This window comes from Notolabrus celidotus, chromosome 4 (genome assembly GCF_009762535.1).
Source record: "Notolabrus celidotus isolate fNotCel1 chromosome 4, fNotCel1.pri, whole genome shotgun sequence".
Lineage (NCBI taxonomy): Eukaryota > Metazoa > Chordata > Actinopteri > Labriformes > Labridae > Notolabrus > Notolabrus celidotus.
In genome coordinates this window covers 19,477,739-19,496,875 of record NC_048275.1, presented here as the reverse complement: position 1 = coordinate 19,496,875, position 19,137 = coordinate 19,477,739, and the positions used below count along the sequence as shown (strand labels likewise).

At 39.3% G+C, this 19,137-nt stretch overlaps 1 protein-coding gene across 1 annotated transcript in view; it reads left to right on the top strand.

Moving 5' to 3' along the window:
• srbd1 (S1 RNA binding domain 1) overlaps positions 1-19,137 on the top strand; it is a 39,086-nt gene that overhangs the window by 16,133 nt on the left and 3,816 nt on the right. The window contains exons 4-6 of the mRNA XM_034681961.1: positions 13,060-13,166; positions 13,975-14,142; positions 14,258-14,407. Coding sequence (XP_034537852.1) covers positions 13,060-13,166; positions 13,975-14,142; positions 14,258-14,407 — 425 coding nt within the window. The remainder of the gene's footprint in view (positions 1-13,059; positions 13,167-13,974; positions 14,143-14,257; positions 14,408-19,137) is intronic.

Sequence of the window (19,137 nt, the reverse complement as noted above, 5' to 3'; positions counted from 1 at the left end):
CAACCGTCAAGAATAGGCTTTGCAACTCCACTTCAGAACGAACAAGTGATGTCACTTATTGTACAGTCTATAGCTCTATTATGTTATTTTGCCCATTTTAACAAACACCAACCAAAGCACTATTCTTGATGTAAGTGGACGCTATATGGTCGTTTGAGGAAGCCCATTTGTTTTTTAATGGTTCTCAGATGTGACATATATTTGTTCCACCACTGATTTGTTTTTTGCAGCTACAGTCTCCTCCTCCTTACCTTCCCAAAGCCAAATACTTGGGATGACTATTAAATTAGTAAGATTACGCATGATGACATCATGCAAGAATAACTCTTATGGGCTGCCAAATGTCTCCCAGTAAACACGTCTGTCGTGGAATGTTATATCTGCAGATCCACTATAGACATGAACACTGAACAACAGACTTCAGAACCTTGAGTTATTAAGCTGAGATTGGCGGATGGCAGTATCAGGTCACCTGCCAATCACATGGCTGTCTTGAAGAGACAAATTACCATTAATACTCACATTTACACCTGTTGGGGATTTTGAGTCACCACTTTAACAGACCTGCATGTCGTATGACTGACAGGAAGATAGAGAACCCCTTTTCACTGTCGGGCAACGCTACTAACCAACGCACCAACATGTGGCATCTAACAATGCATTTGAAGAATAAGCCTCAAACAGGTCTGTATGCCTTATTGCTGCTGATAGACAACATGCCATTAGATGAATTGAGTGAGGCATCAAAACAGTCTCAGCGCTACTGTGAGGGGACTTTGGGTTTGTGCCAATTTTGGCGACTCCTGCAGACAAAGCAGTGTGACTTATTTCTTTGCTTTTCTTGTCCTGTTTAAGTGTTTTCTACTAGCCTGCCCGCTGTAACCTCCTGCAAGGTCTTTTTTCGCTCCTCCTGCACATTTCTTGTCATGAAAGTTTGACAAGAAATGGTTGTGGTTGAATTTACCTCTCAAGTCTTATCCTGGCTCTTGTCATTGAGCAGTATTGTTGTTTTTTTCTTTCATATCTGCAATACACTAAATAAATTAAATGGCTTTGTCTGACCCCGACCCAGTGGCAATGGTGACAAGCATTAAAGATAACCATTCATCCTATTCCTGATGGTCTCTTTAGGGGGGTCCCGATACAAACTTTTCACTTCCGATACGATACCAATATTACAGCCCTGAGTAATATCTGGAATAGACTGCTTGTATGGGAGTGTTTGTATCGGAGATTTTAGATGCAGGCCGGTATAATCCGATACTCGTTTTTTTGCTGATATCGGACCGATATCCGATATCCGATATCAATATCTGATCCGGACACCCCTAGTCTCATTTGCTCTTCTAGCTCATATAAAGGCATCAGTATTAAATACAGCCTTTCTTTATTACCAGTTGAAAGCATTTAAGTGCAAGTTTAAGATAAAAAAATCAAGTTGGGCTCTCTCCTGAGTATGACCAGCCAGGTCAGTTTAAAAAAAACCAACCCAAAAACGCCACCTTGAAGAAACATTTGCATATAGCTTAGAACTGACACAATTTAAGGTTTCATTTACACATCTTCTGCAACTGATGTCACTTTTCACACCAGAACTGCTCCCATGTGTGTCAAGAGCCCTGCAAATATCCTTGCAGCCATGCATGCTATTTTTCACTGTTGAATGATCATGCCTACAGGGTAGACAGGAGCAGACAGAGCTGAGAAAGAGAAGGAGAGTGAGAAATGTAGTGTTGACTATGATTGATAGTTCCTGTCCCGGTGTTTTGAGGCATGAGAAAAGCATGCTCTTAAAGACTTGATCGCTGGAAGAAGCTGCCAAAAGATTGTCTCCTACCGTTTTAATTATTTCCCTTCGGTCTGTCATTGCATGTGTCTGTGGGATTGTGTAATGAGTGAAGCTTGTATGTTTGCTTGTATAAACAAGCTCATGCCAATTCTCCTCTTATTCAGCAATTTACAAAACAATCCCTGGCTGTTGTCAAGATATGTATCCTAGCAAAACTCTGAAATCAGTAAACTACAACAAACACACTGCAAAAAAAGGTAGCTTAAATATAGTGTAAAATAAACTTTATTCAAGTTGAAAATCTTTTAAAACTAGGGCAATTATCTGTCCATACAGTGAGTTAATTTGACTTGATAAGAAAACTTAAAATGAGATTGTTAATCTAGAAATATTCTGAAAAGTATTAAAAAGGTTGAAATAAGTAGAATATAAGTAGATAAGTAGAAGTTGACTTTAAGCTCAAACTACTTGAAAATAAACTTCCTACAGCACAGTTATATATACTGAATATAAGCAAAGAGAGTCTCATTTATTTATTTTGTATACTTAATTTGAGCAAATTAAGGCCTGGGGACAAGAAAAAGACCAATGTAAGTACAAAATGACTCACTATTATAAAACTATGATTACGCTTTTTCTTGATATAAGCTAAATCATCTTAAAATAAACCCTAATACATCTTAAAACTAAAACTAAAACCTTTAAACCAGTTCTTATTCTTAGAATATACCTCTTAAATGTTTCTACAGAAACCACAACAGCAAGCTGGATTACTGGCAACATTTAATAAATGTCAGGATTAACAACATATAACATCAAGAACACGATTAATAGTGGCTCAGGGTTGATGCATACTTCAAGACATTTAAAACAGTCTTTAGAGCCAAACCAAAACTAATATTTCCATTTGCACAGCAGAACTATGAGCAATCAATAAGATACAAGCCGAATTGTGTTTTGAATAGATGCTTTATGTGTTATTCTTAAATTAACCAACTTGAAGTTTTTACTCAATCTTGAAACAAGTGTTTATTTTGATGAGACTTTAGGTGAGACAGCCAATGTAGCTTGTTTTAACAGTTATTCACTCAATTTAAGACTCCCAGACTAATTGAGACAAAAAGATAGATTTAAGATTCAACCAAACATACAAAGATTAAAACCAAGTGAATAACTCTAAAAACAAGGTAATTCATCTTACATGTCTCAATCTAAGAATTGAAATCTTTGCAAGTGCCAAATTATTTGCAGAGCACTAAACACTTGAGTAAGATAAAGAGGACAGTGGGTTGTGGGTCATCTGTAATAATGCTCGAAAATCAGCTGATCCCAGTTTACACAAGGGATTAAATTACTCCTTGGCCACAACTGAAGAAACATTTGTCTCAATCACTTTACTTTTTATGAAATGAATGAAAATACTTCCTGCCTCCAGAGTGTGAACTGACTTTGTTCAAACTGAAATAATCGTACTGGACTTAGTTTGTCATTTGGCCTTCCTGTGCCTTCCTGTGCCTGTCTCAAACCTAACTCTTTACATTTTCTCACGCTCCGTTTTGTGGTCCCTCAGGTGATGTGTGTGTGAGTGTGTGATTGTTTTGCAGGAAGTTGAGAAATAGCCATTAGGCATTCATGAAGGTGTTGGGAAAACCTAAAACCATCTCCTTGCTGTCATATCACTTTCAGCTGCTGATTTATGACCGGCATTTCACTGTGAACGTATTCACACCTGCATGCATACACACTCACTCCCACTCACTTACACCCTTAAACTCAAGCTTAAGTTCTTGGAATAGTGCATGGTGAGTTCAACAGGTAGGTTGAACTCAAGGCCTATCAGAATATCTGCCTCTTTCAGTGGCCGTGTGGCACCGTGTCACATCATGAATGAGGAAAATGTCACAAAATTGTGGATCTTTTAAGTAAGGCTGGAGACTTATGAACTTCAGGCAATGACTGGATGATAATCCTGCAGAAAGAGGTATCTGTTTAAGTGGTAGAGTTAGTCCCTGTAGTCCTGTGAGGATCTCAGATGGCCCTTTTCCACCGGCCCGTCTTAGCCCTACTCTACTTGCGTTTCCACGGGCACAGAACCTCGTGTCAGATACCAGTTTTTTGTACCTGCTCTGCCCTGGTTCCGAGCGAGCTGAGCCGATACTAAAAGGTGACATCAGTGGACTGCCGACCACTGATTGGTCAGAGAATGTCGTCACCAAAGAGTCATGAGCGCGACGCCACACAGGAATCAAACTGGCCATTTTTTTTCACAGAATCACAACTGATCTTGTCTTAACTGAAATAACCCCTTTAATTATTTGATTCATCTCAGAACTTCTTCCCAAGGATTAAAACTCTCACATTAAATCTATTCTGTGTCGAGTCACAGGTTAAAGAGATTCAGATGCCTCTCTTACCGATCTCCACCTGTCAGCCATCTTCCTCTAAAGCCTCACTTTAAATTGAGTGTTTTGTAATAGTTCCTGGCTCTGCCGTTGCGTGTGGGCAAATGTTTCAGTCTCTGGAGCTAAACTAAAAGACTTGCTATGCATTGCTCTGCTTCAGTCAAGTAAAGTCACTTTTATATATAGCTCCAAATCATAACAGAAGTTTTCTCTGGGCACTTCCCTATAGAGCAGATTTAGACTGCAATGTTTTATATTATTTATTAAGACCTGACAATTCCCACCATGAATAAGCATTTGGCAACGGGGGCAAGGAAAAACTCCTTTAACAGACAGAACCCTTGAGCAGTACCAGGTTCTGGGTGGGCGACCATCTGCTCCAGTGAAACCAAGCAGTACTAAATTATAGAAGCAAAGGAAACACATGAAAGTGCTGCTCATGAAGAGTGTTTATAGGTCACTGACCTGGGAGTCGTGTTGGAGGCTATTTTTGGAGTATGTTCAATGCTTGGCAAAGACAATTCTGCATACCTTCAAATTTAAGAGTGTATGCATTTTGAAAAGACACTGGTTTGATTAAATGGTGTCTTACATCAACTGTTTTACTTGTAATATACGTGTGAGACACTCATTGGCTGGTAGACTCCTATAGAAACAAGCGTAATCTGCAATAAAGGAGAATAAGTTTCTCCTGTCCCTGAATGAATGTAACAAAAGAGGTTTAATACAGCCCACAGTTTGAAAGCATCAACTTCCATCACTTTCTGCCCCCAGGCTTTGGGCACATGCAGCCATCCTGGCTCTAACATGCATCCAGTTGCCAAGCTGCAAAGCATCAGTCATAAACATAGACTGTATAAATAATGGACGTAGTATCCGTGACGTCACCCATCTGTTCGTGAGCGCGGTTTTGAAGCCAATCGACGGTGGCAGCCATATTGGAAATGCGGAACTCAACCAGGCATAGTGTGAAGTAAAGAGGCGGAGTTTGAGCCTCCTAGCCAACAGCTATGTGTTCCCGTCTGTCAGTCAAGTCAGTCATGTTCTTATTTGGGCAAAAACTCGCAATCTTAATATCTTCTGAACCGTTGCGTTAGAAAAAAATCCCCCCCCCCCCCCCCCCCCGCACAGTGTGTGCCGATAGAGAAATGAGCTACGTAGAGCCAAGCTGTTTTTTGAACCAGGCTGTAAACATGTTTATTAATGCTGCAAAGATCGTCTTTTTGAATTGGTGTCTAAGCGGATTCTCGATAAATTGCAGTTTATAACACTTCTGCATGGGCTTCATAGTTTGAGACCGGAGGTTGCCGCTTGGCCAAAAAGCTGCTGTCAGTCCAAAGACCATTGTCAGTCACTACCTCAACTCCCATCAGCTGCTTCACCATCACTTTACCACTCTTTCTCTCTCATTTTCTTGTTTTCTGTACTTGTAATTTTGGGATTCTGACTCTGTCGGCCTCATGTTACAAAATAAACCTGTTTCTGTGTAAAATAATTGATGTTTTTCAGGTTTTCAGTAAAAAAACACACAAAAATGCCTGTTTTGGTTTCTGTTCTTTCTCTTCTTCCCACCACTCTCTCCTTCTCTATCTCTCTCTGATTGACGTGTGGTAAAGCAGCAGCTTTTAAGTACTCAAGGTGCAGACAGAAGCACTTTGTTCTTGCGTGTTGGTTGGCTGGCTTCTGCTGGTTTTCAGCCAATCCAAACATGACCTTCACACATGGGGATGCAGTCCATTGACTCTGGATGATTTTGAGGTTTGGGGGTCTGGGTGTCAGGATCAAGGAATGGGGGAGTCAAGGCAATGTGAAATGAATGGAATTAGGCTGTATTTCTGTGAAACATCATTGGTGAAGTACCCCCTAAACCTGCACCTTAGTTGTACTTTAATGTACCTGAAGTGTGCTAAGAGAGGGGCAGTGAAAATTAGACAGAATCCTTGCAACAGTACCATACAGAACTTTTGGCAATGTAAGCATGAAAAAAAACAACAGAGAGATGCAACCGGATAATCTGAAAAATAAAAGCTGAACACAAGCACTGTGTATACTGCATATTCAAGACAAAACTGTTACACCTCTGTTATGCCTAATTTGCAATGTAAAACACACAGAGGCGTACCTTGGGGGCAAAGTCGCTCCGTCTATGAGCTGGGATCGGAGGTAGCAACAGGCATAACAGAGATGAAATGGCGTTACTGTAAACATCAGAGCTGGCAGGATGCAACAGTTTGTGTTTTTATCTGAGTGTAAGGGAGGCGCCATGCCTCCTGCCTACCCTGCCTCCACAACGCAGTAACACAATGTAAAATCACATTCTGGGTCACCAATATGTTTTGGGGTTCAATGTGAAGTACAAAGCTGTCATCACAGAGGAGCTTTGTTTTGGCCCTATGTTGAATCTCTTTATAAAAAGGGCTAAGACTGTACAGTGGCTGAAATGAGTCAGAATTCATGAGTTACATTTGTGTTGTCTGATTACATTAGCCAGTTTCCTTCTATTCTAGATGAATGTAAAGCAACAGGGAGAGAAAAATGAATATAATTATGAGGTAAAAAGATACAAGACATCATGCTCCAGTGGTGCAGAAAGTGCCACTGTAACCTAAGAGGAGCAGCATGAGGGCCTCCGACCTTCACAGACTGAATTGTGTGTATGTATGTTTAATAGAGCAGAACTTGCATGGTTTTTGAAACAGTTACTCTCCTGCACTCCAACTCTGTCACAGTAAATCACCGCTGCTGGAGCCAGAGACACACTACTGTGTGGTTTACAACAAACCATGGCCTTCAAAAGGAGCCATCTCTCTTCCTCTTCTACTCCTTTCTTTTAGATTGTGAGCTCTGTGACCGGCCAGTTTTACCATGAGACTAGATAACTAAGTCTTCTAAGGCTTATCAGATGACTTTAGGAACTTGTAGAATGAACAGATGGAAATGTAAGTATTGCTCTGTTCTTGACCAGGCCAGCAAATAGAATCTAATAACATCCAATGAATGATAAATGTAGCTGTTCATATCTAGTTTTAAAATTGAGCCCTAGCCTCAGGCTGTTATATTAAGCATTAAAAACTTGAGTTTGCACGTACTAAAGGGATCTTATGATTCTAATTGAGGTTTGCAGTGATCACAAGATAACACAACTTGAGTTACTGCCCATCTTACCAGGACTATCTTTGCAAATCTCTGCAGAAATTACCTTTTATAATGCAAGACATGTAAAATGTTCAGTTTGAAGTATGTGGCTCTGGAATAAGTTTAAGCCTTAGCTTTAAGACATTGATTTACATTTACATTTAGTTTTTTGCAGTGGTAACCCCAGCAGCCTGTTGCACCAACTGGGTGTGAGTTCAAACGTAGCCTAGTTTGAACGTCATTTCTCATTTAGGATGGAGTTTACACTCTACTAACTTTTTGGGTGCTGCACCAGCTGAGATAGTTCCAACGTCAGCCTAAGTTACAACCTAATTCTTACACTTTGCTACTAGCAGGTGTGAAGTCCTCTGTAGAGTATATTGGCTGCCATGGCGTGTCGTTTTGAAAGGTGGGATGGTTCGGAGGATGAGGAGATACAGAGAGTTCTCCCAGATATATTATGTCTGCAACGCGATATCTGCAAGTGATTACGACCTTTGGAAAAAATATGATGCCCAAGACTTGCGCTCCTGAGTATTAACATATGTTGTAGTTGATAATTTTACCACTCAATGTCACTGTTATTATACACACACCGTAGATTAAGGATTTAGGCTATAGTTATCACCTTACTTTAGTTTGTTTCAGCTGTTGGTCAGTTCCTAGAAGATTAGGCACGAAAGATAACAATGCATCAAAAATGGTGCTTTCTTCTGATTGGCTGCTGGAAGTGTAAACGTTATATCTGCGAAAATGTTGTGGTTAGTTTAGACGTTACGGTCTACTAGTTAAGATGAACCCTAGTCTCTGGTGAAACCAAACAATGACACAACTTAAGTTACAAACTAACTAGTTTCAACGTTTGGTTTAAGTGTGGACTTAACAGCCTAACTTACCAGGACACAACTTACACACAGCTGGTGCAACAGGCTGCTGAACTCCAAGTCTCTGCACAATATCTTAACAAATAATAGCAAGCAACCAAACACATTATTAGCACACATTTTTATGTGTGGTATACAAAAGACAGTAACTTTTAAACTGTATACACATATGTTACATAATGACAAGAACACATACTTTGCTAAGAGTTAGCAAAACATGCACATTTGAACAAAAGAGTGAAACAGCTTCACCAACTACCTGTGTAAACTTTAGGGTTTTGTGGGTCAACATTAAAAACATGAGTCATTTCTATTCAAATGTTTGTGTGTGGTGGCTTTGCTTGTACAACAATGCTTCATAAACCTCTCTCATAATTGTCAAGTGATGTGCCCTGAACCAAAGCTGTCTCTGCATGCTGTTTGTTACCATTATGGACACTTTTAATGTCTTTTTCTCTTTACTTTTCTATTCAACAAATCCTTTGTGCTTCATCGTTCATATTTTCCTCATCTCCAGTTAGGCACAGATATGTATAGAGCTGCTTGTGCACTTCTTTGTTAGCTGTTACTATTCCTAAGCTCCTGTCCTGCGGCTCCCACCTCTCTAAGGTTTCAATAAGAATGTGAGATCACATTCATGGAGGTTTACTGCAGGTAAAATACTCACACTGTAGCTCACACCTCCACCTTTCTCGTGTGAAAACATTTTCTGGTGTGACATTACAGGTGATTTCCGTTTTCTCCTCCCTGACTATCTCTGTCTCCTCTTTTTATGTACACTTACCGGAAGTCATAAACCTTACCTTTCAGTCCTGGTTTTATGTGAACTTCTTATTGTTTGGAAAGTTCGTTTTATGGTTTTAAAATGCCCCGAGCGGATGTGTCATCATTCTGTCTATGAAGCAGAATGCAGGTCACAAGAGGAGTCACAAGGGGTGCTGTGTAATGTATAATGTATCTGTAGGACTGCATTTTTGTCTCTTTGTCTCTAACTGCTAGATTGACATATTGTTTTTTGGTAGCTTAAAACTTTACTTGTTTTATACTTGACGCTACAGTACTTAATTAAACACTCAAAGAAGACTTTCTTCTGACAAATCAACAACAAAAGAAATCTGAATGAACAGCACAAAAAAATTAAATAAAACAGATAAAGAAATTAGTTATTTGAACGTCATTTCATGTCATAACTGAAGCCCACTCAGCCATAAGACGTATTAGTAAGACCACTGTGGTCCTATGAAAGATGTATGAGCCACATTAACTTGATTTTCAGGCATCACAAGGTATCCATCTTTTTCTCTCGAGGCCCTTATTGAGACAGTTAAGACCAGAGGTGTCAAACTCATTTCAGTTCAGGGGCCAACTACAGCCCGAGTTGATCTTAAGTGGGCCGCACCAGTAAAATCATAACATAATAACCTATAAATAACGACAACTCTAAATGTTTCCCTTTGTTTTAGTGCAAAAAAGTACAAGAACATTCCATAAATGTTCACATTTAATGAACTATCTTTTTACAAAAACAGCTGTTGTATTTTTTGGGCTGAATATTTTACTCTTTAAGCACTGAAACCTGCTGCGAACACACCAAATACACAGGTTTCCCATTCACCTGATACAAGGTAAAGTTGACTATTGTGGACCCCCCAGCTCCAGCAGGAACAGTTTGCTTGCTGGACAGTGTTGTATGCAGGGGTGTATTGCTAGTGTTAGTAGTTAGTGGATCATCTTATAGTGCTCTAAGAAGTCTTTTTGAATCTCAACCGGATTATACAAACAGAAAGTAATCTATTTTCTCACTTTGAGAAAAAAAGTTCTGTTCAGGTGTGCTCCGTCAGCACTATGATTGTATGTGACCCCCAGAGGACAAATTTGAAATAGTAGTTACTTTTATTGAAATATTGTAGTTAATGTCTTCTCTGTAATTTTTTCACTTTGCAAAGATGTTCCGTGGGCTGGATTGGAACCTCTGGCGGGCCGGTTTTGGCCCGCGGGCGCATGTTTGACACCCCTGGTTTAGACCATACACTTTACTTTAAGTGCCTCAGCCTCTGAAGAAAGCAAATGTGTGTAATTGCAGCCATGTAGACATTTTGAAACACAAATCGAATGAATTTCTTGATTTTGACTTGATTTTCTTGAATTATTTTAAAAATTTGGTCCCACATTATTATTATTTTCCACAAGTTATTCATAAGATCTTTTAAGGACCATTGTTTCCCATTAATATTAAACACTATGGTGGTCCATATTTTAGATTCATTCCAGATCTATAGTTTCTGTCCCAGTGTTCAGAAATGTTTTTTTTCCCTCTTTATCATCTTATTGCACCTTCTGATGATTTTTTTTTAAAGTTACACACTCAACTTGTTGATGCAGGTCACAAGTGAATAAACCAGGTCACAGAACATACATTCATCTGACAGTTATTTCCTACGTGCCTGCAACAAGGGTGTCAATGTCAGCATTACGCAAGTACTGCCGTGTTCAAACACACGTTTGTTGATTAAAAAAACAGAAACTCTAAATGCTTTGTTATTAACACATCGTGTCAAAGGCTAACAAAATGAATGCTCTACTTCAAAGATTAGATAATGACACAGCATACATGTTAACTGGATCAATATAGAAAAAGAAAGCATGTCAATCATCCATGTTTGCTCATTCATAATTATGATAGTGGTTCATAGCTTTTAAAGGCAGCAGAGGTTGTCTGCTTTATTTGTCAAGAACAGCAACAGCAGCGTGACGTCTTGATTCAACAGTTCCAAGCTGAGAACACGACTCTTAGTACTTCATTTGGTCACAATAACTTGGACCTTGAATACCTCTGCATGACAATGCATTCCCATCCTACTAAGTCTTTTAGAAAATCATTGGATTTTGCTTATATTTAGTTTTTGCTAAATCTTTAACATGCAGAGTAAGAGTAGTGTTGCACATTTTTACCCTTGTGATATGTCTTCATTTCACTTATATTAATTATAATCAAGTGCATTAAATTCAAATGTAACCTTTTTTCATGCAGGACTTAAAAGCTACTCCTCATTAAGAAATTATATTTAGAAGTTGTTCAAAAGATGTATATGTGAATATAGGAGTGTATGTGTGCAATAGGTGTGTGTTCTCGCACTGCTCTCCTCTCTCTGTCCTCATCTGTCCTGCCAGCCTCTCATTGCTGACAGGAGGGTGTGTTTGCTCCCTGGTGTTGTTGTCATCCGTTTACAAGGCAGTGTTTGCTCATAGCTTGATCATGTTACAAGACAACCTATGCTAGTCTCAGTCACACGGGTTGCATTCAGCACACACAACACACATGGCAACACACACACACACGTACGCATACACAGCTCAACAGTAGTCTGTTCTCAGGCTGTCAGCTAACCCTTAAACAGTTGCTTAGGCATCAGTCTCCAGCTGAACTCTCTGGCCTGTATTGCAGCCCAGGGCTTCTGTCTTGTCTGTGGGTGACTGCTTGACCTCATATAACATGCTCATTTCTACACTGCTGTTATGATTTGATCATTTCTGTCTAGATTTTTACAGTTCATAAAACCGTTTTATGATATGTGGCTTTATGTTACAAATCACATCAGTTACCAGTCTCTCTTCTCCTGTTCAGTTCCCATTGATTTCCCCATTGGCTGTCCTCTCTGCACCTAATTAAGACCAGGACTCCAGTTCTTTTGGAAAATATGTCCTCATCAATGGTTGATTGGCTGGTAGTCAAGAAGCATGAAAAGTTCATTTGGAGGATTTCAATCTTGACTGTGAGATTCACTAATGAGAAAACTGTGTGATCTGTAGAGAGACGGTGTCGATTGGCCAATCTAAACACTCTCTCTCTTTCACTCTATTTTCTCATCTGCTATCTTTTTCCCTCTCTCTCTTTCTTTTTCCATGTGTCTGTCACTCTCTCAGCCTTTTACTTAGTGTACCAAATGTCACTGAAACCTCTCTTTCTCTTTCCTCCTCAGTTTTTTTGTGTTTTATTTCTAATAGTCTGCAGTTCTGTTTTTAATATCGTGTAGGATGATATTTTATCAACGTGACTATATATCCAGTCACAAATAGTAGTTAATGGTAAACATGTAATATATAATGGAATAAATGTACCTGAATATAAAACCTGAAAGTTTTTATTAAAAGGCCAGTATTGAAACATAAACACTAGAGGTGTGAAAAAATATCGATACAGCAATATATCGCGATACTTTGACCTCCAATATGATATTGATATTTCAACTCTTAATATTGATATTTTTGTAATAATAAAAATTCACATTTTAGCCAAGTTGGAACTAAAATACAACTTCAGTATTTCAAAAACAATAAAGTGGAAAAGTTGTTTTCAATCAAATAGTTTTGACTTAATTTGTCCTTTCAATTTTGAGTAATATTGTGTGATTTACATATACACCATCTCTATGTTTTTCTTAGTTTACTGTGTAGAATATCACAATATATCACAATATTGTGATATCCTGATATATCGTGATATATCGTGATACTGTCGTATCATGACCCAAGTATCGTGATGCGTATCGTATGGTGAGGTTCTCTGCAATACTCACCCCTAATAATCAATTGACTTGATTTGTTGAAAATTTGACTATGTGTAGCAGCATTGCCACAGCAGAAGATGGAAATTCTTCAACCAATGTAATTTCTGATAATAGCTCTCTGATATGCTACGTGGCTTCATACTATACAACAAGCGGCAGCTCATAAAGCACTTTGATGTTAATTTTCTGCTAATCCAGTTTTCAGTATGATATATGTTCAGTGGCTCTGCCTGTGTGCAAATATTTATTTTGCTATGCTTAATGTGTTGTTTTTTTTGCAGCATGATGTGGCGGCCGGAGCTCTGAAGGCAGCACTGGACGGCGTGGTGCAGGAATGCGTGAGCTTTGTCGGGGTCGACATCAACATCTGCTCTGAGATACTGATGAGGTAAAATGACCAGCATTCTCACAGGAACACTTTCCTATACACAGATTCAGAAAAACACACATGCAAATTGTGTGACAAAGATGAAGAGGGTTTAGACCTCTGACATACTTTCCCTCTGCAGTCACAACATGGCATAACTTCACTCACAGTGAGGCAAACGCACACAAACACACAGACAACCTGGCAGCTTTCTGTTGAAACTAATGCAACACTCCCCTGCTCGTATTTACTACACTAACTGTAATCAACAGATGGGATTAGGCAATGTACACACACACACCACTCAGAAACACACATGCAGAAATGTATGTGTTTGTATTAAGTCATAAATAGATTTGGTTGTGCATGAATTTAATATATACAAGTCTTGCAGTGGATCCAAACAGTATAAAACGAGCTGGCATTAGCTGCAGGGCAGGCATCAGGTCATCTGTTTACCTGTCTGCTCTGTAAGTGAGCTTTTTCCATTTCTGCCAGGACACACATACACATTAAACACTCACAGACGTGTTGATGACTGAAGTATTATGTTGAGTGTTGACATTGCTGCGTGTTTCAGTGCGAGTGAGTCACTCTGGATATTAACAGAGTAGACCCAATTAAGTTTCAAATCACCTCTTTTCACTGCCCGGCAAATACAGGACAGATTTACTCACCAGATATTTCAATGCCAGCTCAGGATCTGCACAATCTTCGGTCTGTTTTTATGTTATAGAAATCTCCTAAACCTAAAAATAAGCACACAGATCTCACCATATCCTCAGAAATGATACTATTGAGTACATCTTGCACTTATTTTATGTCCCAGGCATATTTCAGGTTTAAATGTGAGCAGAGCAAAGAATATTGCAGAATGGAGAGAGCAGAATGGCCCCTTCATCAACAGGGAGCAGCTCAAACTGGTAAAAAGCATGGGACCCAAGACCTACCAGCAGTGTGCCGGCTTCATCAGAATCAACCCACAAACTGCACACAGGTACACACTTGTATGCAGAATGAACAGTTTGATACAAAGTCAACCAACTTGGTAGTGTTTAAAAACTCTTGGCTCAAATAGTGTATTTTTTCAATACAATATTTTTGTGATACAGTGCCAAATCCTCGCCTTACCCTGAATCAGCAGTGCCAGAGAAACCAGCAGCTAAGAAAGGCAAAGGAAAGTCTTGTGTCAACGTACCCACCTCCTTTAACCCCCTGGACCAGACCTGCATACACCCCGAGTCCTACGACGTGGCGCACAGGTACAGCACACACAAATATACATACACACCCACTTATCCAGCAGCTAACCCACTGGCCTGAGCATGTGCAGACTAAGATAGAGCTGATTTTTAACACTGTTCTCATATGGGGCTGGTTAAAGTGCTGGAGGACTCTGATTTGATTTGCACAGACATGGGATACAAGAGAGGAGGCGTTGGCTTTGTATGTGTGTATTTCTGTTTGACTGTGTGTGTCCTTGTGTGAGAAATTATTGTTAGCACTGCTGATGCTGATATCAAAAGCATATTGAACAACTGCCTGAGACTTGTATGTCCTGTCCATGTGTGTATGTGGTGTGTGAGAGAAACAGAGAAGAGGGGGTGGGCTCTCTCTCCTGCAGCTGTAGTCACTCAACTGTGTTTAGTCTACATAAGTTCTGACACTAGAGGCTTTAAGCATCGCTCCCCTCATGTTGATGCGCCTTTAGTGGCCTCAGTGCATGTGTGTGTGTGTGGGCGTGTCACTATGTGCCTAAAAGTGAAGAGAGATTGATGCTGATTGTATGGAACTGTGTTTTTGCTTATCTCTACTACTTCAGCTAAGTGACAACGTAGGTCTGTGTGTTCAGCTCTGACTGTATCGTACTGTCGTTCATCAAAAGGCTAACACGAGTCCTGATAAAAAGTTGCCAAGCTATCTAAAAAAAACAGCACTTATGTTCTGTTTTTATAATTCAAGACGTCTCATGTGTCCTTCATTTTATTTGATATATTATTATTTTCAGGTTTTCCAGGCGAGAATATTTCTTTATCATACACCCATCCATCCATTTCCCACTCTCCTCTATCTTTCTTTCTTTCTTTTTTCTTTTTTTTTTTTTTTTGATTGTTTCTCTTTCTTTCTTTCTGTCATTCTTTTTTGTTTGTAAGTTTGTTTCTTTGTTTCTTTCTGTCTTTCTTTTCTTTCTTTTTTATTTGTTTGTTTCACTCTTTTTTTCTTCCTTTCCTTTTTGTTTGTTATTTTATGTCTTTCCTTCTTTCTCCTTTGTTTGTTAGTTTCTCTCATGGTTTCTTTCTTTCTTTCTTGTTTGTTTATCTTTCCCTTCTTTCTTTCTTATTTGTCTGTTTGTTTGTTTGTTTCTTTCCTTCTGTCTTTTTTTATTCGTTAGTTTGTTTCATGGTTTCTTTGTTTGTTTCTGTCTGTCTCCGTCTTTCTTTTTGTCTTGTTTGTTTGTTTTGATTTGTTTTGTTTTCTTTCTTACTTTTTTATTTGTTTGTCTGTCTGTTTATTTCTCTCTTTTTTCTTTCTTTCTTTTTTGTTTGTTTGTTTGTTTCTCTCTTTTTTCTTTCTTTCTCTTTTGTTTGTTAGTTTCTCTCTTTCTCTGGTTTCTTTCTTTCTACTTTGTTTGTTTGTTTGTTTGTTTCTCTCTCTCTTTCTTTCTCTCTTTCCTTCTTTCTCTCTTTCCTTACTTTATCATGTTCTTTCTCAGTCAGAACACAACTCCACAAGGTGCCCAAACGCTGCTGATATAATGAGGCCCTTTAAAATGCCACTCAACAATACTAACTGTAGACCTGACTGTGTTTGTGAGTGATTTTCTGCAATATGTCTTTTAAGATGTCTGTAAACATCTTTCAGTTTAATTTGTATGTTCATTTACTCAATGCAGAAGTTTTCTTTATTGTCAGTTTTAATTTAGGTTACATTGACGCTATGGAGAGTAAAAAAGCATTGTATAAGATTTTATTTCGCATATTTGCATGTCAGAACTTGTGAAATGTAGGGAGAGCATGCTGTTCTAGTTACCTTGTTGCTTTTCTTGTTCTTTATATGTTTTGCTTTTAACACCTTTCTCAGAAGTAAGTAGTGGTAATATGTAACCTAAAATTAACAGTCCTACTGTTCATTTTTTTTTTTTTATCCCTTGTTTTAAATCTCTACATCGTTAAGTCATCACCTGTTTCCCACCAGTCCAGTCATTATTACGGTTTCTTCCTTTATTCCTGCTGTTCTGCAGTCTTAACCATGTGTTGGCAATGTTTTATCCTATGTTATGTCTATCAGAGGGTACTTCATGCCTCTGTAGACAGACTATTGTACATGAGAGTGTTGATGAGTGCAATTAAGCTCCTTCTCACTTTCTGTAAGCTCTCACAGCCATAGTTTCAGACTTTAATTCAGTAAGTCAAACTGGCTTTCTTGATGAGTTTTGGTGTCTGTACAATAGTCACAATCAACAAATCTTAGTTAACAATGCACGACCCTCCTGATTTTAAGATTTGATGTCCTGTAAGTCAAAAACCATTTGAAAGACACCATCCTTCCAACTCACTGACTATACAGTTGACAGTTTTGACCCACATGAAGAATCTCAAATGTATATAGTATTCAATATAAGGGCATCACTGAGATGCCTCACTGCTCTTCTCACATCCTCACCTCCAGCCGATGCAAACAGGAGGATGAAGGGAGGGTTGTGGAGGAATGCTGTTTGTGTGTCTTTACAGTGTATAAGGAATATCAGGTTCATCACATTAGAGAAACTGGATCCTCCATTACTGCACACAGCCCACACATCGCCCCCTTTCTGTAACCAAATACAACACACTCACACACATGCAAGAACACAAAGACACACACACCATTTACTCATCTTTGTGTGAGAAGTAGATGGGCATGAACATTTTCTTTAAGACGTTGCAGAGAAACTTTTCTGAAGGACGTAGAATTCAACGTTTTATTACATCAAGATACTAATGAAATATATTTTTCTTAGGCTCTGTTGTCCATTCCATGAAATATATATAATGTTACTCAAACATGACGTGGGGAAGGGGTCCACTCTATTGCAAATATTTCTCTGATACGTACCAGTTGGGGCCTAATATTCCATAATACAAGACAGAGTGGGCTCCTGCTGTGGACCTGGATAAAATCTGTATCCTAGCCCACCCAAACACACACACACACACACACACACACACACACACACACACACACACACACACACACTCACACTCACACTCACACTCACACTCACACAGTGTTAGTAGTAATTATGGGAGTATGCACCCAACAGTGGTGGAGGCCTCTGGACTCCTGGAACCCCTTAAATACTAACATACACCCTTGGAAAAATGAGATGGGCAAAACACACACACACACACACACACACACACACACACACACACACACACACACACACACACACACACACACACACACACACACACACACACACACACACACATACACATACATACACACATACACACATACACACATACACACACACCTTAAAGTAGAGCCCACCACCCATCAACCATTGTAAGAACGCAGGCTGCTATAAATTCAAATGTGCTTTCACTCTCCTTGCCTCTCCTCTCCTCTCCATCATATTTCTCTTAAATACTGACTGATAACAGGTACCCTGTTGGACTTGCATGCTCATATGTTAGTAGTGTGATGATAAAATGCTGTGGAGTGTTTCAGTTAGTGAGTATCACAATGAAGCTCATGTTATTTGCTTGTTACCATAAAAGCCACAGTATTAAAGCAGTAAAGCCTGTTTGCAACATAGTTACAACTTGCTCTTTCAAAGGGCTTTGATAGCTGTAAGGTTTTAAGAACAATGTTGCGCAAGCATCAAAATAACTAGTACCCAGTAACAGTAATTCAATCTATTCCATATTTGTTCACCTAAATGAATCTATTTAAGTATGTGTTTGAGTGTGATGGATGCTCTGTGCTGAGGGAATGATGAAGTGCAGAAGCCACACTGAAATTAATCACCAGTTCTTTGTAATGCCATGTATTGTATATACACAATATTTCACTCAGCACTGGTAGTCTTAGTGGCATAAATAGCCTTTTCCCATATTTCCAGTCAAATGATACGTTTCCTATAAGTGTCTTTAAGGAGTTTTAAATTGAGAAGTGAAACTTATGATATTCTTTTTCTTGTCATACTTTAGTAGGGGAATATAAAAAATCCTCCTGTGCTGCATTTAATACCCCAGCGGGTGCTGAAGATGACCTTCCTAGTAAATATTTTCAGGCTATTTTTTAGTATTTTGATGAATTTTGACAGTAAAGAAATGTTGTTTGTAACAGAGAGGAGAGATGAATTAAACGCAGCAAAGGTCCCAGGATGGGTTCAAACCATGTGGGTAATATGATATCAGCCTTAAACCTCCTAGGCCACCAAGATGCAAGTATTTCTTTTCCTGTTAAGAGATATATGGCTGGAAAATTGAGCAGCCGAGGGAGGGACAGGAGAAAGATCCTAGTGTTAGACAGGCATCCATTTTGGCTCAAAGGTGCTGTTTCACCACTAAGCCATTTCTGGCACAAACACAGCTTCTATTTTACACCAGTCCCACTTGCTGGTGTTGAGGGATTGATTCCGCTCGCCTCCTGCTCTTGGACTGTAGTCTGTGACTTTGCTGGCAGGGGGGCCTCTCTGCTCACAGCTGTCTCATACATAGTTTGTACACAAGCCGTGTCCCGTTACGTCCGCACTGTCCCTGCTACAGCCAAACGAGCATTTCTGAACAACATTGTGTATGAATCAACTTTGTGTGAGTGTATGCTCCTGTATGTGTACAGCCACCTGTTCTGTCCATCACTGTGGGGGGAGACAGCTGCAGAGTCTGTATGGCGTCAGGCTGCCAGTGAGCGACATCCATCACCGACGTTATCCGGCTGTTTCGAACACATGCATAGAGGCGAACACATTCACATCTATCACCAGCTGTGAAGAGTGCCT